Below are 26,889 nucleotides of genomic sequence, written 5' to 3' on the forward strand. Positions count from 1 at the left end.
TTTCTTTACATTCCCCTCAGCCCACTCAACACTGCGCTCAGCTCAAAGCTGATACCTCAAGCATGTAGGAATTTACCTGTAACCTCAGGAGCAAGCCTGAGGGCAACGGTGGCAAGTAAAACCTCCCTTTAACAGGAAGAAACCTTGAGCAGAGCCCAGCTCATATGGAGGGACCCATCTGCTGAAGGCCACCGTGGTAGAAACAGAAGATGGAGAGAAAAGAAGAGCAGGAACATAAACTTCTGTCGTAGATACATATATTGAGCTGAAGGAAGCACATAGCATATAATAATACAAGATATAGCTGATGATCTGGGCTGGATCTGATCAGTTGATGAGACCACAACAACAGATGTAGTTCATGAAGCTCCATAGGTCTGATACGTTACATAACCTTACCTTTTGTTCTCCACGTGTTGAAGCATCCAGATCAGATTAAACTTCATTGCATATAGTTTGTAAAGCAGTTGCTAAATTCAGTTAACAAAGTAGCTACAAGCTGTGACTTGTACAACACAAGATGCACTGCAAGATAAGTGATGTAACAGTATGCCTGTATGCACGGATCAGCCACACATTAAAAAAAATCTTCTTAATATTGTGTAGGTCTCCCTTGTGCCTCCAAATCAGTTGTGACTCATCAGAGAATGGACATGGGTCTTCTAAGGGTGTCCTGTCCACAAGATGGTCAATGTTATTCACCTCTCCTGACAGTGATTTTAATGTTGTGGCTGATCGATGTATACATGTCTGTCGCCAGTAAAATAAAATGTATTATATGATATGATATACAGTGTGTATACCTAGTAGACCTATACAAGGTAGTGTGAATGCAGACTCTGTGAACATTAGACATGGGCTGTAGTGAGAATAAATTAGGCCTTACACGTAGATAGATAAATACACAGTATGTGCTACATTATCAGGAAAAGGGACGGATAAATCCTTCTGTGGCGCAATTGTGCATCCTCATGTTATTTTAAGTGCAAGTGAATGCATGAATTTATGATGAGGTGCCGCAGAATTTCAGCCAGCGTTGCTCATTTATGCATGCGATGTTTTCCATAGTGAAAATCACGCAATGCACACCACAGCAGAAGCTGGCACGTGTTTGTGGCGTTGAGGTCTGCAGCTCTGACTACACCGAGCAGCAGAGGGAGCTGAACTCCACCAGGTTGGCGTCTCATTGGGTGCCAAAGATGTGGGCGGATTTGCGCTGACGTTGCCCCTACTCGGGATTAACTTGCTTTTTTTTTTTTTTTTTTTTCCTATGTCGCCATATCTGTCACGTTTTGCGCCGGACATCGTGATCACCTGCAGATCGTTGTCAAATAAAAGCACATAACAGATTCGAGCCTTAAATTGGTGTGCCCGTCGTGCAAGAGACACTGGATAGGCTGCCGCGATGGCGCAACGTGAGCGCCTGGATGAGGAGCAGACGTCAGGAGCACCGATGTCCTGAAGCTACAGAGCTGATGTCCTGTCACAAGGATGGGGGCCGACGGCAGTAAAAGCAGGAAGGTGAGTGGAATGAAATTCCTGGTTGCTAAGGTGTGACGCACGTGCGGGGTTCCCTGTTTCCATGGCGATGATTTGACGTCCAGGTAGCGACCACACTGCCAACCAAAGGGTTTAACGTTGGTGTAGCAGTCTCTTAAACTAAAATATAAAATGGGTAAATGTCTAAAACATGTGATTTATTAATACTACACTATATACACTGCCTGCCCCAAAAAAGAAGTCGCTACCTGTGTTAAACTGAGCAAATGGCTGAAGAAGATGTTAGTCAGTTTGAGAAGGGTCAAGTCATTAGCCTGTATCAATTAGAGAAAACATCTAAGGAGATTCAGGTGGAAACTATTACAATTGGGTTAAGAACGCATTATTAAAATCGGTAAAACTGATAGTGGGCAGTTACTCAGGTCTAGGTTCAACAACATTATGTCCAAAGAATGAGGTCAGCTGACTACCTGAATATTGACCAGGTTATTACGTCAATGGATTTGTTCTTCACCAATTGCATGGGATTCGTCAAATTGTCAAAAAGTGTCTCAGGGAGCATGAGACATAATTTTTTACCACCGCAGAGTCCAGACCTTAGCTCCATTGAGAATGTTTGGGATGAGCTGGTGAAGGCTCTGCACAGTGGTCAGACTCCCCCATCATCAATACAAGTTCTTGATGAGAAATGAATGCAACACTGAATGTAAATAAACGTGTCATTGCAGAAGCTTCTTATCAAAAAAATTCCTTTGAAAACATCTTCAATGTATTGGCAGTTAAACATCTTAAACAAAATTACGCACGGACTCTGTCTGTTTTCTGATCTGTTGTCAAATGAATGTCTCACTGATGACAGTGATTTCAACTGAGTGGCTATAGATGTGTCCTCTAATGTGGCACAGATGATAATAACATCCTGCATGGTTGATTGCACACATCGTGCACCACAGAGCACGGGCTCCGTTGTGCAGCACAGGGCCCAGGGGCAGAGGTTGTGTGACCAAGTGACTGCAGAGAGCATATGCATCATGTTTTTTCTTTCTCTTCTTTAATCACGAATGAGAACATGAATAGTTGCATGAATCCAAGATAATTTTTCAAACATTAAAGCATGTGAGAGATTGATCGTTTCACAAATACAATCAATGGGCATGCAAATCTTACCATATATGTTCTGCATATGCCCAAATGTCGAGCTACAGAGTTGGAAATAAAATATCTGTGCATGCACTTAGCAGCTCCCCAGTGTGTCCATATAAAGCGATGCTTTATAAGGCCAACTTTCCCTGGTTAAGTAGTGGGAAATAAACATATCTTGCCGTCCTGTGTGTGGCTTGGAACACCTTGCCTCACAAGTTTTGGAATATGAACTCTGAAAGGGTCAAGAAGTAGAACATTGCTTTTAGCATTGCACGTCTACCTTGATAAGTTGCTCTTGCATAAAACATCCCCTGAATAAACAGTGTTGACTAGGAGTTTGCTAAAATGTACATAAATGCTGGTACAATCCTTTCAAGTGACTTAAAAGATCCAGATTTTTCATTAGCAGCATCTTCAAAGCTTTTCCCATATCTAATTTTTAGTGTGTCCTCCTCCTCCTGTCTCCCACACAGAGACCCTCTGAAGGGCAGGAGAGTGAGCACTTCTCATCTGGATGGCGCGGCTTCCTCTCCAGCATAGGCCTGTCTATCCCAGCAGGCCTGTGTCGCCTGGCCCCACCCGGCCTGCGCCTGGGCCAGCATCGAATGCTTCAAGGCAAGGCCCCCGAGATCCCAGAGCACGTCCTGAGGTTGGCAGGAGTCGGCCCAGGCAAGCTGAGAGCTGAGTGGAGCCTGCCAGGGTTTATTTCCATGTTCCTGCCTGAATTCCCTCACAGAACTGTGCCTGGGCATGAACACTTTCAGGTAGGCCTCATTTCCAACATATTCCAATGTGTTTTTTTTCTGCCTCTAATGTTCTCTCTGTCTTTTTGGTCTGTATGTCTCTTTGTTCAACAGGTGCTGGGTTACATCGCCAAAGGTTCATTTGGGCCCATTCTGAAAGTGAAGGACAGGGCCAAACAGAAAACATATGCTGTCAAAGTGAGACTTCTGTCTGAATCTCATATGTTAAATGTGTTTATTGGATTGTAAGAAACCATGAAAGAATGGCCAGTTTATTAATTCATTAAGTTAGTTTGTGCAAGTACACATAATCTGAAAGTCAGATTGTCTGTTTTAAAAGTACAAGAAATACTAAATGTTTTTCTGTTCTTGAACACAACCTCAAATCAGGACTAAATCTAACAAACATCATATGCACTTACAACATATACAACAGTGCAACTGTAGCAAACCATTACCGTTCTTTGTGGTCTGCCAACAGGTAATACCTAAATCAGAGATTCTAAGACTCGGTGTCTTGGAGCAGTCAAAGGAAGAAGTTATTGTGCAGGTAGGTTCTGCCTTGAAAATCATTGTGAGTTTGCAGGTTTGAGAAGGTTTGAAAACAAATATTAGACGTCAATATGTGCTTGAGGAATCATGAATACTGCATCCAAATAAATCTTCATTCTTGAGCTTCCCGAGGACCTTTTTATGCAATAATAACTTTATTTACTGTAAAGAAAAGCCTCACCATCAATATGTGATATATGTTTTCTTAGTAGATAGCATCACAAGTTCTGTCTGAAATATTTAACTCTTTCCACCCTTGAAGTCTGTGTACCGTGGAGAGACCTATACTGTTACAATGCAACCACCACCACTGCACGTTCTAGAGGCTTCTGTTACAACTATGACTAAATATAGGCACCTCATTAACATCGCCGTCACTAAATCATTAATATAAGGCTGTTGTTTTCTCTCATATTTGCAGTGGCAATTTAGCAGAAGGAAAAATGCTAAAAGTTTTTACATCTGACACTTAACTGTATTTCAAAGTTTTCCCATGTGTCTCTGACCAAGGTTGTTCATCTTAGTATCCCAGCTGTGGAGTTGTTACTGACTGGATGAATGAATGAGTGTTTATTTGAATGCAGAATTAAAGAACATTCAATGTACAGTAAAACAACAATAAAGCAAAACACATTTATATGTTCAAAAGTAGTGTGAAGAAGCCAAAGTTTATTAAATCCCACCCCTTCTCCTGATGTTAATTTTTTTTTAATTTAGTGTATACTATTATGTACATTGCATGCTGATGCTATTATTTTTTTATTTTAAAAATTGTGTTTTTGAGGTTCAGGTATAAAATGAAAAATATTGTAGAATATCTCTATATGCAGATGATGACTGATTATACATCTCTAATTTATTAACTGTTTAAATGTTAGTGCTGTGTATTCTGGCAGATGCATTAGAACCACTCTAAGGAGGGAGGGCATCAACCTCTTATTTTTGCTTGCCTTCACTCAGAGATAATGCATATATCATGTCTAACATAAAACAGTTTAATTTTTAATTTTGGGTTTAGCCAAGATTTTATTGATGTGTATTCAGCTCCCAGAAATCTGACTGTACTAAGGGGGGAAAAGAGGAAACGGCTCTCTCTTTGACCAGCGGTTAGACATGGAGATTTTTCAGGTTGACCTTTGACCTTTGCCCACAGCGTCAGGTTCGCCACCCATTTGTCCATGACCTCCAGGACTGCTGGCAGACACAGCGCCACCTCTACATTAGTGAGTCAGTCAGACATTAGTGACCCAACCCAGATCCACTGTCCAAAAAACCCCTGCACTCCACTTTATGTCACCTTGCTAGCACTGCTAGCATTATCCAGGATCTATCCACAATCCCAATAGGCGAAGAGCTTGGTATTAAGTCTTTTAATTCTAGGTGTTTGTGTTTGTACACCATCATGAGACACAGACTCTGCCAAACTCCTACATCCCCGCAACCCGAATCTGCCACTCCCTCTGCATCGTGTATCCGCTTTGCCCTCTTTCTCTCTCCTCCAGAGCATTTACCCTTTTTTCCAAATTAGCTACTGAGTCAGAAAGTGTGACCCACTTTGTTTGCGTCCCCATCCCCCTGTGAAAAGAGAGCGTGTTAGCCAGGAGACCAGATGTTGAAACGCTGCTTCAGCTCAACAATGCATGTCACATTCAAAAGAGAGGCTGTCACTGCTCGATTAGACCGTGATTCATCTTCTGAATCACATCTCTAAAGCCATAAATGAAGAGGATGAAAAAATGATAACTATATAAAGCTGAAAGTCATTGCTGAGTTGCGGCTCTTTAATCTGATCTTTTCAAGCTCTCCGCAGGGCTAAACTTTCATCAGTGCTGCTGAACATTTTGTCTTCCTATGTTGCTTCATATAACAGTGATCCAATAATATTATTTCCTATTAAAGATTCCTGATTCATAATACCTCTATTATTCAAAACCACGTGCACTTCCTGACAGCACTTCTCTTTCCTAAGCTGTTTTCACCAGTGTGTTTTCCACCTCCCGCTAACCTCCACTACCCCTCACATCTCTAATTGCTTCACAGAGACATGTTTTAATGCCGTTTCTACCCCCACAGTGTGTGACTACTGCAGCACAGGGGACCTGTACACATACTGGCAGATGATTGGTTACTTCACAGAGGACACAGTTCGAGTATTTGCAGCAGAGTTGGGTTGTGCGCTCGGTACGTATGCTACACTACTGTAATGGCTATTTGTCTTCTGTGTCAATAATCAAAAAAACTCAAAAATATAAAAACTATAATGAAAACTAAATCAAATGAAACAGCCACTGAGACATCTAGGGAGCGAATTTACGCAGGATAAACAGAGTCCACTGTCCAGGCAAAAAATGAAGTTTCTTTGTTTTGTTCTCCATTGGCAAACAAACAAACAAAGAACAATGGCCCTTTGCCACCTCTCTTGCCCTGGTAAAGAACCATCTGCCCTCCCAGGCGCCTGGCTCACCTGTGTCTGCCTTCCCTTATATGTAAACTCACCCAGTGCGCTCCAGCTACCCAGTACCTCCAAAATAAAAGCATGGTTCAATACCCAAAATAACTCAAACAATACTTAATATCATAAACAAATTGAAAAGTATATTCCTCAAACTAAACCCCCCAAAACAAATAAATAACTAAATTACAAAAGTAACAAATAGCTCCGACAATTACGTTAATAAATGACAACCTACATCCATATCATATACTCCTCCTATCTTGATTAAATCAAAGTGAATGCTTCCATAGTTATTTAATTGTAAGTAATTGTGAAAGCAGGTCTAATTAAAACAAGATCTCCCTCAGCAACAGTGAAGCAGTGTCAGGGGTTTTCAGTGTGCCAGCAGGGAGACTAAGTGTTGAAACTCGTTCATTCTCATGTTTTTTTTTGTTCCTACAGGATTTTTGCATGACTTTGGGGTGATCCACAGAGATTTGAAGGTAAGAAAGTGATCTGCACACATTCTGACATATGTAGAATGATCTATTTAGATTATAGATGGTATTACACACAGACACAAAACCAAATATATGATTAAAAATCTAATACATTTTGCACAGAATAGCACAAATTGCACAAAGGTTTACAAAATAGCATATTAAAAGGATAGACACAGCATGCTTAATAGGATCGATACAACATGATACCACCCTAACATTTATCCTGATCGTATTTCCTTTATTTGCCTCCAAACTACTTTCAAATATCAGATTTTTTTTTTTTAAGTATGCTGTGAAAGGCTGAACAATAGTGGAACCTCATTCACTTTTTTTTTCTTTTGTAGATGGAAAATATCCTGCTGACAGACAACGGTGAGTAAAAACTGTCCCCAGCAGAGAGCAGCATAGCTCTGGTATGGAGGAGAGGTACAGAAGCTTCCAGACAACATCCTGACTGTGCACATCTGTCAGTCAAATGCTCACTCATGTAAACAGTACATCCTTTAGCACGACATCATAATTGGAATATTCCACATGGCAACATCTTACATCTGTTTATAAAGCACGTGATTCTAAAGACATGCGTCACAAATGCAATTCACAGAAAAATTGTCTCTTCTAGGACACCTCCGTTTAGCTGACTTTGGTTTGTCCCGTCGCCTGGAGAGAGGAGGAAGAGCCTTTACAATTTGTGGAACCATCCAATATATGGGTGAGAAAAGCATCCCTCCATACCCACCTCTGTAGTTAAACTCATCACAGCTGCAGATTTGGGGTATCAATACACTAACATTTGGGTATTTTTAATTGAATAATAATACAAAGTGAACTTATGAATGTTAAAATGTATTAAAATGTAGCTTTGTCTATAGTACATCGCGTGTTGAGTTTGCTCTGTCTGCTCTGCAGCCCCAGAGGTGCTGAGTGGCGGACCCTACAACCACGCAGCTGATTGGTGGTCGCTGGGAATTCTGCTTTTCTCATTGGTTACTGGGAAGGTGAGCTCTTGCAGTGTTGCCAGTACACTGCTAGATATGTGGATATTACCCACAACTACCATTTCAGTGACATAGCTGAGCTTGACTTTGACTGCAAGAAGAAAATGTTGCTATTTTCCCATATAAAATAGGAAAATATGTCAAATTTCTAAAACACAAAACTCTGAATTATTTATTTTTATGTACCTTCGTCTGTCTTCAGTTCCCCCTGCCTCCAGAACCAGACCATTGCAGTATGCTGAGAAAAGTGAGGAGTTTCCCTTACGAAATGCCCCTCAGCTTCAGCCCCCCACTGTCCTTGCTAATAACCGAGGTTTGTCCACAAATAATCTAAACTAATCCAAACTAATCAGATTGCTGTGCCAACGTGTATGAGTATTTATAGTATTGCTAATTTAATGTTTCTCCGTCTAGCTTTTGTGCAAGACTCCATGCCGCCGCCTGAAGACCCTTGATCGCTTCAAACGACAAACCTTCTTCCATGGAACAACGTTCGACCTCACCCTGCTGCAACGTCAGCCTGTGGAGGTAACTAGTGAACCCCTGGATGTGATGTCTATGAGGATGTTCACTTTCTTGAAGACATTCGACCTCTCATTTATTAGGCTTCTTTAGTTGTAACTTACTGGTGTTAGTCCCACACAACTAACCTCTCGTTGGGTCTTGAGGAATCATTGAGGTCACATGTAATCAGTAAGGTGGCTATAATGAGGGCTGGGTGGGTCAACGACATACATGTGACCTCAATCTTTTTTTACAGACGTTGCAAAGAGTTGATTTGTTATAGCCTGAAGGCAACTGTCTCTCATTTTCACCTTTTAGGTGATCCTGCAGCTGAGAGAGAGACCAGACCGAGCGGCCAAAGCTCGACGAGGCCTCACCTTGTCTCTTCAGCCGCTCAAAGGCTTCGACTACGACTCCCTTCTCAGCCCTCCTCCCACACCAGACACGCAGCTGGATCATGAAGTACAAACTCACGCGGCTGCACCGCTGCCCGGCCCGACGCTCCCACTGCAGCCTCCTCAGGAAAAAGGTGCTCGCAGAGAGGTGTTCGTGTGACGGACTTTGAGTTTACATTGTGGTTACTGACACACTGAAGTTAAAAGCCTACGTGCACGCACTTCTGCACAATTTTTACATGCAGGCGTGCCTCGCCTTGTAAAATGTCTTATTGAGCTGAGTTATTTGGATAGATATAAATTTAGAAAGGAATCATTAAAAGCATCATTTCCCCCACATGCATTAGTGACTTTTATATTTTTTTGTGATGTTCTAATAACATTTTTCTCCTTTACTTGTTTGCCTTTCTCCACTGAGCACCTTTGTATTGTGTTGAGCACCTCATTTGCTCAACATTGTGCAAGAAAGATTGTGCTTTTGTCCCTTTACTTCCAGTGTTCCGGTAACGAGTCACGACTGCCCTGTTAATGCACAATGTACGAACAAATTAACCCCAAGTGGAAAAGTTGTGTGAGTTGATCACAGTACACTTTATTTATCCTTTTTTTTTTTTTTTTTTTAATTTTACAACTTGTTTGTATCTAAGTAGAGATCTAACCAAACCCTTCAACAAAATGTCTGTGTTACAGAATGAAGCCATTTTGACAGAAGTAGATGGAAGAAACTCCTTATTGCCTCAGTGTTATCTTAACTTTAAAATCTACTTTGTGCTCTTGTTCAAGCTATATGACCTTTTTTTGCAAGCATGACCTCGGCTGCCTAAATTCTGTGGCAGCAGAACCATCTCTGTCACGTTAAACTCAAGCGGGCGTCACAAATTAAGTTTCAGATGTGCCGGCCTTCAGTGTCTCATTTCACATTTATAATCTGTGACTCAGGGGAGCACTCGCTGGTTTTCCCTTTCAGCCTTGGTTTTGACTCCAAGATGGCGCCCGACTGTGCAGATCTGAGCTGAGGCTCAGAAGCAGCATTGTTTACCTTCAGTTGACATTTTAACAGATACAGGGCTTTTTCTATCCTCCGAGGCTGTTGTAAACCATGCCAGTACTTATTTATTATTTTGTAAAATATACCCTGATGTTTATACCCAGAATGCCTCACATGTGTGATCCTGAGCTTGCTTCATGTCAAGATGAAAAAATGCTTATGTACATACATTCCCCTGTATAAAGTTTATATGCATATTTTGGATGCTATTCCAGGTTTTCTGTTATGTCGTATTTTTGTAATTACCTTGTAGCACAGACAGAATATTAAACTCTTACTCTACGTGCTTCTGCTGGCCTCTTTTGTCTCTGCACGGTGGCTCGATGAAAGAGCGACAGAGTGCTTAAATAGAATCCTTTTTTTTATCAGCCAGCGAACCAAAAACCACCATTGCTTCACCTTCCCTATTTGCTATGTGACAATGTCTTTTGAGAAACATGCCATGCCTACAGTGGATTAAGAAATCACAGCTGGGCACTGTTGCCTAAGTGTTTGTGTTTGTACTTGAGGTATTTGAGAGAGTGAAATTCAAGATATATTGGGACTTATTTTAATTTTGAATTCACTACATTTACTGTGCTACAGTAGTAGTAGTTTCTACACACATCATACCACCCATTGTTTAACTGTATATTTATCTTCTCAGGTGAATGTGAACATGTTTATAAAAGCAATATTTTTCTTGAGCATTTTCACAGTATATTGTGGTCATGCCACGCTTACTCTTATATAAAAGATCTCAGTACTCAGTGCAGTACCTTGTGAGTATGCTATAATATATGTCTAGTAGTCATAGTTCACATATTTGGTTAATTAAGTTTAATTTAATATCATTTGAAATATATTTGAGAAATGGGAAGTGTAGTTTTTGTAATGTAGTTTTTAGTAAAAATAAATCTCATTCACATTAATAAATCGAAGTCAAGCATTTTCCAAATCATATCATCCACAAACTGATTCAAATTTTGCAACACATCCTTGTGACATAGCTCTCATAGACCTTGCCATTACTAGAATAACTCTAAAAACAAATGTCGCCTATGGGAGTGGAAAAGATGCAGTATATTGTGGTCATGCCGCCCTTACTCTTTTATAAAAGATCTCAGTATATACTCAATGCAGTACCTTATGCAAGGATTTTGCAATAGTATATGTATAGTAGTCATGTTTCATGTAATTGGTTAATTAAGTTTTATATAATCAAATATATTTGAGAAACAGGAAGTGTAGTTTTTAGTAAAAATAAATCTTCACACTAATAAATCGAAGTCAAGCATTTTCCAAATCATATAATCCACAAACTGATTCACTGACCTTTCCATTATCAGAATAACTTTAAAAACACATGTTGCCTATGGGAGTGGAAAAGATGCAGAATCATCCTGCGTTGCTGCTCGGAATTCTACATGCTACACCGCGCATGCGCGTTACCCACGGAGCGTCACATGACGCGGTGGGTGCTGGCCCCACCCCAGACTCTGGCTCCGCCCCCTTGTCGAGGCTTTTCTAAAGGGTCACGTTGCGCTGCAGCACAGAAACAGGAGACCGCCCCGCATCCTCCGCACCGCACGCAGCAGCACTCCAGCTCAGCTCTGTCCGCTCAGACATCCTCCAGCAGGTAAGAAACACCTCTCAGCTGATCCATATCACACCCTCACAACACTCTTCATGCGTTGCTGGTCACACAAATAATGACGGATATCATAGAAGTGATGGCGTAGATGTGATGCTGGTGTACAAACCCTTAAGCTAACTTTGTCTCACTAGCTAGTTAGTCCAAAAATAAAAGCCGCCGCCAGTAGGTGTGCCTCTTACATTACCATTCATTCACAGAAAACCATTAAACTCTTCCTTGTTTTATTAAAAACGTCTCTTCAGCCCATCGTGGGAACAGGAAGGGCGCAGCATGGTGACCTTCAAGGATGGGAGTGGAGGACGAGCAGAGCCTGTTGCGTCAGCTTTAAAGTTTACATCGACGCACCTGTTTTTTACGTGTTTTCTCGGTGTACATTTATTCGTTATAAATGCGCGTGGCAGCGGGTGCAGCGTGATGGGAGAAGGTGGTGATGTCGTTTCCTGTCAGGGTGTATCTGAGCCGAGGCACGTAGACCTCTGGCGTGAGTGGAGGCGGGGCGGGATGAGGGCACGGTGTAATGTGTGTGTGCAGGGAAAAAAGAGCCTCACTTGTACAGTCATTTTGTAACCACTGCACAGAATGTGACTCACATTTTAGCTCAGTTTACTGCTCATTCTGAAGCTAGACTTGCTGGTCTCTCTATCACTAATCAGCCGCTGATTCATTTTGTTTCATCTGTCTGTTAATCTGCTAAAAATTTGATATCTTTTTTATTTGATTCGAATTGTAGAGCAGACTAAAATTTAAAATCATTACGCAGTTTCAACATGGCAGGTTGGGTTTTGAGAATGGCCACTTTGAGACCAGAATGAATGGGTTAAATTAGAGAGTCCCTAATGAAAACTGGCCAGCACAGATGGAGACGGAGGCGAAAATGGCGTCTACTAAAAAAACTGCTTCTTCTCTTATTGCCTGTCGAGCAACAAACCAAATAAAAACCCTTCATTAGTTATAATTTAGTTAATATTAATTTGTAATACGTTTCTTGCTTCAGCAGGCTGTAGGGATGGAGATGATCCTTAACCTGTGTTTCTGATGGAAATGTGGCCGTGGTGTAACATGCACATTTTCATTAATGTCAACCTCTCTTTGAAGTGCAACGCACGCACACTCTCGTCTGCTAAAGGCTCCTGGTTCGTCACCCACTGCATGGGTAACAGTGCTCCTGCGAGCACTGCTGGATCAAAGCCCGAAGATACGTGCGGCCCAAATACAGGGACGTGCACCAGTGGCAAGGCCTGCAGCCCGTCTGGTAACAACTTTTGACTAGCGCTGCCCCCCGCAAGAGCCATTTCACCTCCTTTAAGTTCACACGCAGCTTGCAAATGCGCATAAAATGAGCCGGCTGCTCAATCTCCCGTTGGTGATAATGATACGGCAGCAGAAATGTATCCTATCTTCTCTTCGAACGCTCCCATCTTCTCCCAACATGCTTATTGTTACTATAATGTAAACCACCTGCCTGAGTTTACCCCCACCTGCCAGAGACTAGTATGTAAGCTTCAAATACACTAGTTCAGTGCTTGCAGCAACGCTTCAGAAAGAGAACGGCTGCAGCTGCTGTAGAGGTAGATACCGAACTGTATATATGTGTGATATTTAACTGTACAGTATCATTTAAGATAAGGTGATAAGACTTGCGCGTCGTCTCAAGTTTGAAGTGGTATCTCCATGACGCAACGGCTGTTGCGTCCTGATGTCGCAGTGCAGAAATGTTGTTTGTTTCTTGTTGGGGCCAGACTTCGAGCAACAGGCTGGAGTGAAAAATCACAGACAGACGTGATGGAGAGAATATTGAGATGACCTCGTAATCGTCTCTGTCAGATGCATTCAATATAAAACCAATGCATTATTATTATTATTATTACTAATGGCGGAAAAAAATACAAAATAGTGAATATCAGTGAGCAACCTAGACATTATAATGCCTGTTAGTATGAAGGCGCTAAAGAATTACTATTAGTTAGACGATGCAGTGAAGGCCTCATAAATTAATCCCTAGACAGTGTATTCAATAAGTGTGGCGACACCGGCCGTCGCCCTCCTTCAGTGCCTGACTCCACGTAGCTCCCAGCTAAACCAAAAATACCCAAAGAGGTTGAGCATGAGTGGAGCTGAGACAGGTGGACGATGCAGACATCTGTCAGGATCATGCAAAACTTTGAGCCCCAATGGAATCAAAACTAATGACTTACATAAAATAAAAATATAAAATAGCTGTAAAGACCTAAACTTTTTTTGTACCAGGTTGTAATTTGTTTATTTCCATTGTAAAGTTGGACATTTTAACATGGAAGTCAGACTCAAAGCCTCAAGTGGACGTTTGAGGAACTACAGTTTTATTGTGACTCCATGTTGGGTCCTTTGAAGGTTGCTTTTTGTATTTCACCTACTACTAATGTTACACAGCAGTGATTAATAATTAATTTACAGGTCATGCTGACTGTGGCAGAGGTCAACTAATCAACAAATAACATATCAATCTGCTACAGTTATTATAGGATGGATTATAGGATGTATTATATTTAATATTATATATTTCATGAGATGTATAATTAATATTTACTAAGCAGAATAGAAGAAAATGGGCCTAAAGGAAACTGCTTGGATGAAGCATTTTATTTCAGCTGGTTAATGAAGGGAGTAATGAACAGTCCTGTTTGTTCACTTACTTGGATCTTCATTATATTAGGGTTCATCACATTAAGCTCAGTGTAATAGCGGGTCTTTTTTTAGTTTGTCACATCTGTTGTGCTGAGGCCTGCAGCACAAGATAACTGTTGATCTTGTGGAACAACCTAAAGCTTCATTTTGTTGTTTTATCCCCCTTATATTCCCCTGTGGCTGGAGAGCATTTCCTGGAAACATAGAAGGAGCAGACACTTAAATAGAAAATACTAATGTCAGTGTAACCAAAACGTGGTGGATGAGCTTCTATAGTCACTAGGTCTGATATTCACATTCATGTTAGTTGCACTGGCAATATTAAACACTAAAGTTTTTAGAATCATTAATACCAACATGTAAGGGATGTCCAGTAGTAGGCCAGACTGAATACACTGTCATCTGACAGTCGACCACAGAGTGCAGTTTATTTGAGGAAGTTGCCACTCTGACTTGTGTAGATTTGGAAAATAAGGAAATAAATCCAGGAAAACAACTGAAATACGTTGCCAGGGGTGGATTACGTGCACAGATAGACCAAAGATACCAAGCCCTGGTATACATGAGAAAAGCTAGATATCGTCCATTAGACGGGTCTCTCCAGCAACGACTGTTGTGAAAACAGATGTTAAGACCAACATGGCGTCATATGCAACAAGCAGGCCTTCGCTGCAGGGCGTCTGCTACTACTGGGACAAGGTCAAATCTGCTGTGGAGGATTTGACTTTGTCTTTGATTACTGAATATTGGTACAAAATGGTGATTCAAAAAAGCACCCATTGTTTTTTAATTATGGTGCAGTTGATGGTTCACTTTTTATGGATATTATGGATTTTTGTTCATAATAGAATCAGTGTGAACTTTAAGTCACGAGTTACCACAAAACCTATCCTGGTCGTGTGTCAGAGGCACATTTTCCTCCATGACCCTCTTTCTGTCAGGTAATATAAACACATGTAATCTAAAACCTTTCCTCGCCTCATTGTGTTTTCGTGAGCTCCATTTTGTGTCGGTAACTTCCCATTGTGCTGTGAACTAATCATTGCGTAAAATCAAGAGATTTCACACAGCACGTTATTTTGCAATATTTTCTCACCAGGAAACAGTTCGGAAACAAAAGTCTGTGAAAGAGCATTGTTGAAGCACACTAGTGCTTCAACAAAAGATAGCAGGCATTTGCTGAGCATGATTTTCACCTGGCAAACAGTGGAGCATGGCTGTGCCCTTGGGTTGGCCTCAGTCAAGAGTAAATACTTCCTTTTATTCACTGGAGAAGCTTATACGTAGTTTATACTCCTGACTAAACTCGAGGGGCACGTTATATCCCACAGGTCTGGCTTCTTTAAAGTTACCTGCATGAAGAACCTGTGTGTCAGCAGCGGGCCGTGCTTGATGTTTGTGTTTATGGTCGCTGCCCACTGTTTTCATTCAGAGGCCTGCGTGCGCTCTAGAGATTGTTAGCGAATAGCTTTAAGCCGAGGATTAACAGAGGATACAAGGAATGTGAGGCAGTGTCCTACCGCAGCAGGTCAGCCCCGTCCCCGAGGACTTCAGTGGTTTATTGTTGAGCTGGGCTCGAGCTTTCTATCAATATTTTCTCTATTGGTGTTCTCTTTGTCATTCAAGCTCCGTTTTTCTGTTTAGTGCCAACTTTCACCTCCATGCGGCCGCCTTGAGCTAGCCCCGTAGGCTAACCTCACACCTACCACTCAGCCAGCTGATCCTGGTCTATAGCAGATCCATCATCGGGGCACGCACCATTGTTCTTGTGCTGCTGTTAACAGACCCATAATCAGTGTCGTCGTGTGCAGGGAGCGGCGCTGCAGAGACAAGTCACGTCCTGTTCCCTGGCACACTCTGCATTAGTGGGAGCGACGTGTTTTATAGATGTGCGAGAGTGGACATTTGCAAAAATCCCACACGTGGTCGTGTTGCATCTATCGATTAGATATAAGAAGCAGGAGCACTAAGCCGCTGGATTTGGGCGATTAAATCGTGAAAACAAGTCACGAATCAATCGAGGCCTGGAAAATAAAAGTGAACGTGTGATTCCCAAAGAAACATTTAATGGCATTAGAGGAGAACAGGAGAGCGTTGCTGAGGAGAGGGAAACGAGCCGTGCTGCATCCACTGTTGCAGCTATAATGAGGACTGGCAGCGGAGTCTATAGGAGAGTTATGTAACGCCCCCTCTCTGTCTTCTGTGCCTCGGATGGGGAGGGGAGGCGTTATGTAACTGCTTATTTACGGCAGAGTGAGGAAGAGAACAGGGAACGAAATAATCTGGTTCGAAGCCTGTGTGTGCATGTCCGCACGTCCTGACTGCACGGCTGCTGCCACCGAAAAGGTTTTCAAATGACTCAGGCCAGACAGGGCTTTTCCTCCCGGGTTTACACAGTCATACACAAACCCCAAGCGGAGTGAACGTCAATGAGGAAGCGTCCTCTGGTTGTAGATGACAAACCCACAAACTGCCGCACACAGCTACTCATTTCAGGAAGCAGGAAGTTGAGTCGCCTTGCTCACAGTTTCTGGTTTTATCACATGTCGCGCACACGCTGCTTCCTTGGATAGCGTGAAGCTTGGTGCCATCTTGTTGGAGTTTTTTTTTCCCATCATTTTTCATCCATCCTTCTGCCCTCTGTGAGAAGAGCTCTGTGGTTATAACGAGGTAGCCGCGCGGTAAAAAATGGAGGGTTATTAATTGAGGCCTGTTCTGGGCAGCCGTCCAAATTCGACACACACTGAAGGAATTCCTCTTTCTCTCCGTTTCTTTCAGCCGCCATGACTCACCAGTATCCCGCACTGACTCCTGAGCAGAAGAAGGAGCTGCAGGACATCGCTCTCAGGATAGTCGCTCCAGGGAAAGGCATCCTCGCTGCCGATGAGTCCACCGGTATGTGTGTCGGCTTGACTTCCTCAACCCTGAAGGCAGACATCAGTGTTACGCCACTAACATCACAAATCAAGTGAAGCTGTTAAGATTGTATATTTTATATATATATATATATATAAATTTTATTTATATGAAATACACACGGCCTTTTGTGTTTTAAACTACAAATAATTGTACTCAGTCGATGAGTCGTTCTGCTCAGAGTTGGTCACAGTTTAGAAGAAACACAATAGACAAACGACAGAAAGTGATAAGAATGTAGATAGTTATCAAGGAAATGTTATAGGTTATTGAAAGTGCGACAGATGAGGATCCTCTCTCCATCTACTATCACTTAAAGTGGCTGAATAAACTCGTTATTTGTAATGTTACACAATGAGCAGAAACACCTTACCACAGAAACAAACATTTATCTATTGGTAAATGCTGAAAGATTATAATCTTGATATTTAATAAAAATCTGGATGTTAAAATATTATCTAAACTCTATTTTATGTCCCTGTTCACTAATGAAAACTATATTATTAAAACTTCAGCTGACTAAACATACACAGCATTTATGTCCAACTGTTCAGTTCTGCGCAGACATAATGAACCGTGAGTTTGTGTGTATTTACGAATATTTGCGTGTGTGTGGTCTTCAGGGAGCATGGCGAAACGTTTGAACCCCATCGGGGTTGAGAACACAGAGGAGAACAGGCGTCGCTACCGCCAGCTGCTCTTCACAGCCGACCAGCGCATCGACAGCTGCATCGGAGGGGTCATCTTCTTCCACGAAACCCTCTACCAGAGCACGGACGACGGCACCTCCTTCGCCAAGCTCATCAAAGACCGCGGCATCGTCGTTGGCATCAAGGTGCGCATGGCTGACTGTAGCTCACATTCCTCAAAGTATTTTTCAGTTCAGAAAGCTCATCCTTGTCTCTGCATGTCCCCACAGCTGCAGTGTTAACATGATTTGTTTGACAGGTTAAACTAGGAAGACTCTTACTCTGTGTACGAAACCACAGCTTCACTGTCAACATGTTTAGATATAGACAGACCGGCCCATCAGCTGACAAACTGGGCCAAAGAGCTTTCAGGTCACGTGTTCAGAAAAGTCAGCTTCAGTAAATTTCATGGTGTTTTTTTCTCCTTGCACAGGTCGACAAAGGTGTTGTGCCCCTGGCTGGAACAAACGGAGAGACCACCACCCAGGGTAAGAAGGAACAGGAACACGCGCAAAACCTCTCAAATGTTAAACCCTGCTGTGTTTCTGACGGACGGTTGTGTGTTGGAGCGTAGGTCTGGATGGGCTGTCTGAGCGCTGCGCCCAGTACAAGAAGGACGGCGCAGACTTCGCCAAGTGGCGCTCCGTGCTGAAGATCAGCGACACCACGCCGTCTGAGCTGGCCATCCAGGAGAATGCTAATGTGCTGGCACGATATGCTAGCATCTGCCAGCAGGTTGGTTTCTTTACTGACTGCTTCCTCTACTGGGCATCATGTGGTGCAAGGAGACAAGAGTTTTACATTTGTATTCTGTCCCGTAGAATGGCATCGTTCCAATTGTGGAGCCTGAGATTCTTCCCGATGGAGAGCATGACCTGAAGCGCTGCCAGTATGTGACTGAGAAGGTAAAGTAATAAGGAATTATATGCAGCCTGGTAGTAACAATGTTCATAAGCCTCTTTTGACTTACTTACATGTCTCTGTTTGGTGCTGCTAGGTCCTAGCTGCTGTGTACAAGGCTCTGTCAGACCACCACGTGTACCTGGAGGGGACGCTGCTGAAACCCAACATGGTCACAGCCGGACACTCCTGCCCCTCCAAGTACAGCAGCGAGGAAATCGCCATGGCTACCGTCACTGCTCTGCGCCGCACCGTGCCCCCTGCAGTCCCCGGTCAGATATAGCACATACAGAAAAATGACACCTAATTTATCTGAATCCTTTTTTTATCTGCATTCAATGCAACAAAAGTCAGAATCCACTCTTGTATTGAGGCTGAAATGTGAAATAATGTTGATTTTTATTACCCCCATAAGGGCTCCGACGTCTTTTGCAGCATCTTCAGTCAGTGCAAATAATCTGACAAAACACAAGACAAATTTACTATTTATGTAAAGTAGTATCAGTAATATATCCTTATGTTATAATGTAGATGGGATTTTACAATTTAAAATGTGTATCACACAACTCAAGAAAATATTCATTCATTTAAAATAGGACGTGTTTACTGACTAACACTCAAGGTTAAATTAGTTTAAGCATTCAGTCGGAATTAATTTATGGGAATCAAGACCCGTTAAATAAAATAATATCTTTAAATTTTGAAAAATAAAAAAAGATAAATTCAAGATCACTTCATTTACTGAAATTATTCTGTCCAAGTGGTCACAAGATAAGAAAAATATATAAGAACATAGAGATAAAATAAAATGAGAATAAGGTAGAATTTACATATAGTGTACAGTAAATAAAACATTATAAAGCTAATGTAATGCTTGTCCCATCCTCCAGTATCAGAACATAAAGAGTTTTGCTGGTTTGTAATTTGTGTATTTATTAATTTTTTTTATTTATTTATTCTATCAGGAGTTACATTCCTGTCTGGTGGCCAGTCCGAAGAAGAGGCCAGCGTGAACCTTAACGCCATGAACAACTGCCAGCTCGCCAGGCCCTGGGCCCTGACCTTCTCCTACGGCCGCGCCCTGCAGGCCTCCGCCCTCGCCGCCTGGAAAGGAGAGCTGAACAACGAGAAGGCCGCCACCGAGGAGTTCATCAAGCGCGCTCAGGTCAGACAAAACGAGAAGGGACATTTGACACCTCTAGAAAACAAAATGGTAGCGTTCTCCTTTTCGTTAACACTTTCTTCTTCTTCTTCTTTCCTCTACAGGCCAACGGTCTGGCTGCCCTCGGCAAGTACGAGTCTTCTGGAACCGCCGGCGCCGCAGGAAAATCCCTCTACGTGGCTAACCACGCCTACTAAACATGAAACGACCACACACAACTGTGGCCTAGTCATAGTCTTATATCTGCTCTGCTATTCCCCCTCACTCCTCCATCAGTCACAGGCCTGCGCTGTCTGCTGTACTTTAGAGTCATCAGAGTTATATTAAAATTATTAGATATATGTATTTAAAAACAATGTGAAACCACGATACTAAAGGGAACAGGCTTGGGTTTTTATTTACTATTTGATCAATCAAAACGGTTTTTGAGACAATTAATGACTGAATTGGAAACGTTAACGGTAGCTCAAGATAATCAGTCAGTATTCATTTCATGCCTCTTCTTATGTCTCCACATCAGGTGCGTTCTTCCTTTCTCCCTCACATGACAAATCTCCAACCGCTCGCTCGCAGGCCAGATCAGCATGTGTGTGTGTCGGTGTTTCGCTTCTGTCAGAACACAATGTTAAATCGCTGTACTAACATCCGCACCGACCGTGGGACCAGCTGATTATTAGTGGCATCGGTACATCTGTAAACGAAAAGCAAAATGACCAACAGAGTGATAATGTTGAACTGAGTAGACATTGTGGAGTTCTCGTTGTACTTTCAGACAGCTTTAGCTCCAGCAGAGGTCAGTAGACACACTGTAGTGTAACAAACCACTACACACCCGGACTCCTCCGAATGATTCCTAATAATCTTTCTGTTCTATTCCTTCTTATCTCCATTATTATGAACTAAACATCGTGTGTGTCTGTTCTCAGTATAACATTAGCTTTAAATTACATACGGTAAATAATGTGTTCATTTGTGTGAAGGTGTCAATATTGTGTGATGCTTGTGTGTCACCCCCGCCCCACCCCCCTGATTCACCCTGCCTACCCCACGAAAAAAAAAAAAAAATGAGCTGAGTTTCTGTCGACCTACACATAAAACGGACCAACACGTGGGGTTGGCAGCGGGGAAACAGTCACTGCTGTGTTGGGACTCTGTGACGTTTGTGATGTTAATATTGTTCTCGAAGCACTCGGTGTGTCAAATAGTGGAGAAAAATAAACTTTAAAAAAACTATCAGAGGTCTCTTTGTGTGATGTTCTTGTCATATTAAACTTTATTTATGACCATACAGCACACAGACGTGCAATCACCATACATGAGTATATAATACAGCCTTTCTGATTAAGGTTTTACATACATGACAATCTATGTTATTAATAATCTTTTGTATAATGAATAGTTTTATTTTGACACTCAAAGTACATTTGTATCCTCAATATTTATGTGACACTGTAGATGTGGACTACAGGCAGGACGGTTTCTATAACCTGGAATTTCAGACTTTAACAATGCATGACAATTAATGCTAGTAAACATCTTCTGTTTTAGGTCAGTTAGGTTGTTTTAGGTTTTAGGTCACTACATTATTTTAAGGATGTGAAATGCCAGAATAATAATAGTAAATGTCTATATTCTGAATTGCACCAGTCCCTTCTCGTAGCAAAGTGTCCCCAAAATATGAAGCTCTTCATCAGATCAGACAACACTTCCTCAAAAGGTATAGGATCTGTGTCCTCAGGTGGTTTATAGCAAGTTTGACGTGTACATAAAGTAGTTTTAAGCTATATTTCCACACTAGCACCTACTCCAAGGTCCTCTGGATTGTGTCCGTTTGTTAAATGCAATCAAAATGTAACAAATTATGGATCCTATCAATCAGATTTATACACAGCCTCAATCAGTAACAAGTAACCAAGATATTGCAGAGGTGACCTAAAGGTTGGGGCGTCATCTGTTTGACCGCGGGACTGGCTGGGAAAATGTAAGCAAAGGATAAAAAAAACAGAAAAAGTCAAAAAGACATTGTGTCCTCTCTCATTACCGCTACTGTTGTGTCCTTGACCAATGCCCTTAGCTCCTGGCTGCTCCAGAGAAATTGCTGGGCGTAAACAGATCAGATTGAGGTTGCACTGGAGAACCTGAGCTGTAAATTGTGATTAACTGTAATCACTGCTACAGAAGTTTAAGTGTGCACAGTAACACCTATGTTTTTCTCATTATGAGAAATTTAACTTTCTACTCTGATGGAGACCTATTTTTGTTTCAGTGCTGCTGTGCTGGACTGCATTTTATAATTTGTAATTTATTTACTGCACAAACAGTAGCCTGTACGTGAGGTGGGAGTTTTTTTGTGGATTTTTATTTGTTATATTTTGCTATTTTTGTGAGTACAATATCTATTATGCAAGAATGATGCAAATTGATGTATTTTTTTTTGTTTGTTTGTTTGTTTAATATCGTCACATCGCGATCATCAGCGATTTAACACATACCGTATAAAGACGGATCAGTCACTGCCTCTCAATTTTATATGCAACAATCTTCCAGCCGCCTCGCTATCTCTGTCAACACTTCCTCCCTTTTCAAGACCTTGGAGCTAAATTGTTGCATCACGACAGCGTTTTTATTTCGACACATCGATTGCTTTTTTTTTTTTTTTTAAATTAACATCAGTCATGTGACCTGTGACGGGGCGTGTTTTACAAACGAGCGCACCCTTTTACCTCATAGGCAGAAATGGCTACCACGGAAGTGGGTGAGTTGATTCATAACTGGATACAGTTTGAGTTATTTCCCCCGTTTTAAGGGCGGCATATACACCAGTTTGGAATATTATATAGTGTACATTTAACACATACAACAGGTGTAACGACGTTAGCACGTAACGGCGTTTCTCTCCATACTATGACAGTCTGAAGCTAACAGCTAACAGCTAGCAGCAGTTGCAGTGCTGTTTCCTTGAAGACGCTGCACCTGCAGTTTTTGGCTCATTGATTTCGTTATATTCAAAAAAGATAGTTCCTAAGCACCACAGCTTGCATTTAAAGCCTCTGGCTTAAAAACTAAAGCAGGTCTTGCAGCCATGTGGTGTTGAATATGTAGCATCTAGCTCACTCTTGAATGAAATACACAGATTACTTGCTGCAATAAGAGGGGCCCCAATAAGGTGCCAGTGATGTGGAAACATAGAATTACATACAATAGCTCATTGGTTTGCAGAATACAGTGACAGGACTCGGTTACATGATGCTGGATGACATAAATGATCTCACTGGTGTGATGTAGATAATGAAACTTGATGTTTAGAGCTGCTGTAATCTGTTGGTACATTGTCTTCATAAACCACAATAAAGTCTTTGTGCTATTCTTTGTAAGTTTTGACGCAAATCACAAAACTTTTGCTGCTTATTTTTGCCATTTGTGACCCTACGTGAAGTATGTTGCCATTTTTGACACTGGCAAACGGTGATGGGTGTTGTTCCTTACATTGCAGCTTAATCAGTTTCTCTCCGTCTCTCTTTGTTTGTCTCTCAGAGCAAAGGCGAGGTAAGCTTGCTGCTCTGTCCATAGCGGCGGTGGTCATCATTGTGGGAGTCCCACTATGGTGGCGGACAACAGAAACGTACCGTGCCTGGTTGCCTGTCAGTCAGATCAACGAACTGGCTCAACTCCAGGTTAGTTTGTGATTCCGTTAATCACACGTCTCCCATGTTGTGGGTAGTTAATGCACCATTTTTAACCTCTCGCCCCTCTTCCTTTAATTCATTCATTTTCAGCTGCAGTTGTGTGCTGACGTGGAGGTCGTGTTTGCACGTGGCACCGTGACACCGGAGCAGCAGAAGAAGGTGCCGCTGACAAAGACGCAGGATGAGGAACACCCAGTAGATGGTGATTTTTTCTGTGCTGTTTATGATCCTGTTGTGACAACGAAGTAAAAAAGCATCGGATGTCATTTCTGAATGCCGTTTGTTTTCAGAGAACACAGCTTTGAGGTATAAGTACGAGATGAGGTATCGCACAGCCACAGTCATGGAGGAGGATGCTCTGAAACAGCCCACTGCTGCAGGTGAGCTGCCTCTCAGACCTTTCTGACATTTTATTACCTCAGTGAAACAACATGTGATAATTTCGCTTGATCTTCTTCTGTAGATGCAGATCTGTCTCTACACACACTCAGTGAGAGTCCGTCTGGTTCTCTGGTTGTATATGTGATCCCAGAGTCGTCTTCGCTGCTGCCTGAGGTTGTAATTTTTTTCTATATTAAGTTTTTTTTTTTTTGTTCATTGTTTCTGTAGATTTTCAGTAGTTTGCATACTGTATTTTTTTGCGTAACTCTGAACAGATAATAGATGACTCTGTAGCTTTCTGACCCCAACTTCCTCGTTTTTCAGGATGTAAATGTTTACATTGGCCAGCGAAGGACGGCCCTGCTGCGTATTGGTGCACAGATGAGAGTGGGCAAGACGCTAGAGCAGTTACTGGCTCACCTGGAGCCTCGGCTCAAACAGGTGCTGCAGGTGATGTCTTTCAGCCATGCAGACATCACCGCCGCCCTCAGTGACAGAGTCCGTTTCAGCCCTGGCAACAAAGAGAGCATCGCTGACAGCATGAGAGCCTTCAAATCCAGCCCAGGTTGGTCTTCATTCCAGCCGTAAAGTAGACAAGCTTATTTTCTGGTCCAGGTTGTGTTTCCTCATTCTCATCCCTCGTTTAGGCTATGAGATAACATTCAGTCTGTTGAACCCGGATCCAAAGTCACACCGGCTACGCTGGGACATAGAAGGTGCCGTTCAGACCTACATTCAGCTGTTTCTTACAAAACTGTCCCCTGTGGCCAACTTCAGCATCGACTCTCAGGTACCGAGGGTTTATGTTTGTTCATCACCATGAAAAGATCCTCAGCTACTCGTTATTAATGTCCACACGTTCTTTTCACAGACTTTGTACTACGCCATGCTCGGTGTGAACCCCCGCTTTGACAGCAGCCGCAGTGCCTACACACTCAACGCTGACAGCCTCGCGCACGTCATCAACCCGGTGGAGGCTAGACTTGGTGAAAGAGTTTTTACAAATGTTTACAAAAAGAAACAATGTGGTGTAATTTGTTCTGGTGTGTTTATTTATTTATTTATTTATTTTTTTGCTTTTTGCATATCAGGTTCTAATGCTGCGTCTTCCAACCCAGTGTTGAATTTCCTTCTTTACGTCCCGGACGCCCACCACTCGCCCCTTTACATCAATGACCATAAGAAACAGCAAGTGCCTTCTAATGCATTTCACTCTCCACGGTGGGGTGGAATTATGGTAAGATAATCTCAAGGCAGCACACGTGATGATAACTTTAAAGCCTGAACGGATTGCTGGCGATCCGTCAAAGCACGCGGTATTTGAATTACCGTAACTCACAATGGTTTGTACTATTGACAATATTGAAAGTGTGGCTGAACACTGGGGAGATGTGCTTCTGGAAGACAAAACTTCGTTTTTACCAACAAGTTTCATTACCGTAATGGCAGCTTTTTTTTCCAGAAAGTGCAACTTCCCAGTGTTCAGCCACACTTTGAATTTTGTCCATCGATGAGTTGCAGTAATTCAAAAACTCCAAGCCTTTTTTATGCACAGGCTGATGTTTAGGTCTTAAAGGCTTAAATACTATTGTTGAAACTTAATATAAGTCAATATGTTACACATTTATAATAGCTACCATTTTGTTGTGTACTACATCCATAAAAATAGTTTCGTTCTTGTCCCTTTAGGTTTATAATGTAAATGATTTCTATGGGCCAGAGGCTGAGTTTCCAGTCGACATTGACATAAACATGGCAAAAGTCATGGGCGTCTTCCTCGCGCAACTTCGGTAAGCGCTAACCTACTATACTATTTATTTTTATTTAGTGTAGACACTGCCTAACTTGACTTTAACATTTCTTTTCAGACTGTTGCTCGGGGTGCAGTCGCCAGCCCCTCCCGCTGGCTTCCTTGTGGCACAGACCGGTAGTACAGGACTGGCTGACTGGGAGCTGGACCGCCTCATGTGGAGTCGCAGCGTAGAAAATATTGCAACAGCAACCACCACCATCACATCTCTGGCCCAGTTGCTAGACCAGATAGGCAACATTGTTATCAACGACAACATTGCAGAGCAGGTAACATGCATGTAGATATGTATCAGTCCTATCAAATCGAGTTGTGGGTCGTGTTCCGTATTTTCAATTCAAGAAAAAATATTTTATAATGGGACATAACTGCTTCTAAAAAGCTCCAGGTCAACTGAAAAAGACCCAAGACACAACTGTTTATTAATGAAGAGATGTGCCAACTTGAACACATTATCAGGTTCAATAAATCTAACCGTTATTGTGTCTTTTAATTGGCGCTAAATATAATAATAATCTAACCTGTTGTCTCTCAGGTGTCCAGTGCTGTCTCGTCTCTGCAGCTGGCCGTGGCCGAGCTGGAGGCCGGGAATCTCGGCTTTGCTCTGCAGTACAGCAAAGAGGCCATCTTGGCATCAGAGAAAGCCTTCTTTGACCCTTCGCTCCTCCACCTCCTCTACTTCCCTGACGACCAGAAGTTTGCTATCTACATACCACTCTTCCTGCCGATGTGTGTCCCTATTCTGCTGTCGCTGCTCAAAATAGTGTCTGAGGCAAGACAGAAGCGCAGAGAAAAACAAGCCAAGAAGGACTAAAGAACCGTTGAGAAGAAGACGGAATTAACACGATGCAACTGTTTCTTATTGAACTTTTACATTTAAGATCAAAAGCCGGTGTGAAGAAATGTTCATTTGCAGCATTGAAGTTTGGATGAGTCATGTCTAATTTTTTCTTTTTTTTTTTGTGAGGATTTATGTCTGTTTTAAGGTTTTAATGAGTGACTTATGGTGACTGTCACACACTGTAACGAAAACTTGAAATGATGTAAATGTGTACAAGTTTTATATTTGAACTCCACTTTCTATTAAGTTATAAAGAAATAAAGACCAAAAGCAAAACTCATCTTATTTTTGGAAATAATAGGCCAACAAAATAACTTCACCAGGTTTAAGTTAGCTGCTTTTTGAACACATTTCAAGGCGGCCTGTCCTTTCGATCGGCAAGAC

General features: G+C 42.0%; 3 protein-coding genes across 7 annotated transcripts; all 3 read left to right on the forward strand.

Moving 5' to 3' along the window:
- The first annotated feature begins 1,163 nt into the window (after positions 1-1,163).
- Positions 1,164-10,107, forward strand: rskrb (ribosomal protein S6 kinase related b). Of its 4 annotated transcripts, XR_007114287.1 has the most exons (15): positions 1,164-1,521; positions 3,117-3,407; positions 3,501-3,584; positions 3,868-3,936; positions 5,092-5,161; positions 6,012-6,119; positions 6,835-6,875; positions 7,220-7,247; positions 7,498-7,587; positions 7,785-7,873; positions 8,076-8,186; positions 8,288-8,401; positions 8,696-8,906; positions 9,269-9,343; positions 9,463-10,107. XR_007114287.1 is itself a non-coding variant. In XM_047606522.1 (14 exons), exons 1-14 carry the CDS (start codon positions 1,492-1,494, stop codon positions 9,277-9,279), a joined length of 1,347 nt encoding a protein of 448 aa, XP_047462478.1. In that variant the 5' UTR covers positions 1,164-1,491; the 3' UTR covers positions 9,280-10,107. The 4 variants fall into 4 exon arrangements, 2 of the variants coding, with proteins under 2 accessions (XP_047462478.1, XP_047462477.1); XM_047606522.1 differs by having other exon boundaries at positions 9,269-10,107; XR_007114286.1 differs by having other exon boundaries at positions 1,166-1,521; positions 8,696-9,343.
- Positions 10,108-11,273: 1,166 nt separating this feature from the next.
- aldocb (aldolase C, fructose-bisphosphate, b) lies at positions 11,274-21,020 on the forward strand. 2 transcript variants are annotated; one of them, XM_047606523.1, is made up of 9 exons: positions 11,274-11,438; positions 16,899-17,015; positions 17,660-17,871; positions 18,159-18,213; positions 18,300-18,460; positions 18,547-18,630; positions 18,723-18,897; positions 19,591-19,790; positions 19,892-21,020. In XM_047606523.1, exons 2-9 carry the CDS (start codon positions 16,904-16,906, stop codon positions 19,982-19,984), a joined length of 1,092 nt encoding a protein of 363 aa, XP_047462479.1. In that variant the 5' UTR covers positions 11,274-11,438; positions 16,899-16,903; the 3' UTR covers positions 19,985-21,020. The 2 variants fall into 2 exon arrangements, with proteins under 2 accessions (XP_047462479.1, XP_047462481.1); XM_047606525.1 differs by lacking the exon at positions 11,274-11,438 and adding an exon at positions 16,653-16,790.
- Positions 21,021-22,416: 1,396 nt separating this feature from the next.
- pigs (phosphatidylinositol glycan anchor biosynthesis, class S) lies at positions 22,417-26,781 on the forward strand. Its single transcript, XM_047607997.1, has 12 exons — positions 22,417-22,542; positions 23,322-23,461; positions 23,564-23,675; positions 23,764-23,853; positions 23,937-24,028; positions 24,179-24,419; positions 24,502-24,644; positions 24,726-24,840; positions 24,946-25,091; positions 25,544-25,644; positions 25,723-25,933; positions 26,200-26,781. Exons 1-12 carry the CDS (start codon positions 22,524-22,526, stop codon positions 26,476-26,478), a joined length of 1,689 nt encoding a protein of 562 aa, XP_047463953.1. The 5' UTR covers positions 22,417-22,523; the 3' UTR covers positions 26,479-26,781.
- Positions 26,782-26,889: the final 108 nt, after the last annotated feature.

Source organism: Mugil cephalus, chromosome 15 (assembly GCF_022458985.1).
Source record: "Mugil cephalus isolate CIBA_MC_2020 chromosome 15, CIBA_Mcephalus_1.1, whole genome shotgun sequence".
NCBI lineage: Eukaryota > Metazoa > Chordata > Actinopteri > Mugiliformes > Mugilidae > Mugil > Mugil cephalus.

Bases quoted from the DNA above. Each gene is read 5' to 3' on its own strand.
- rskrb (XM_047606521.1), top strand. From the start codon at position 1,492: ATGGGGGCCGACGGCAGTAAAAGCAGGAAG. The intron at 3,585-3,867 runs GTGAGACTTCTG...GTCTGCCAACAG, and splicing joins AGAAAACATATGCTGTCAAA to GTAATACCTAAATCAGAGAT. The intron at 7,874-8,075 runs GTGAGCTCTTGC...GTCTGTCTTCAG, and splicing joins TCTCATTGGTTACTGGGAAG to TTCCCCCTGCCTCCAGAACC.
- pigs (XM_047607997.1), top strand. The intron at 24,420-24,501 runs GTTGGTCTTCAT...TCCCTCGTTTAG, and splicing joins AGCCTTCAAATCCAGCCCAG to GCTATGAGATAACATTCAGT. The intron at 25,092-25,543 runs GTAAGATAATCT...TTGTCCCTTTAG, and splicing joins CACGGTGGGGTGGAATTATG to GTTTATAATGTAAATGATTT.
- aldocb (XM_047606523.1), top strand. From the start codon at position 16,904: ATGACTCACCAGTATCCCGCACTGACTCCTGAGCAGAAGAAGGAGCTG. The intron at 17,016-17,659 runs GTATGTGTGTCG...TGTGGTCTTCAG, and splicing joins CGCTGCCGATGAGTCCACCG to GGAGCATGGCGAAACGTTTG. The intron at 17,872-18,158 runs GTGCGCATGGCT...CTCCTTGCACAG, and splicing joins GCATCGTCGTTGGCATCAAG to GTCGACAAAGGTGTTGTGCC.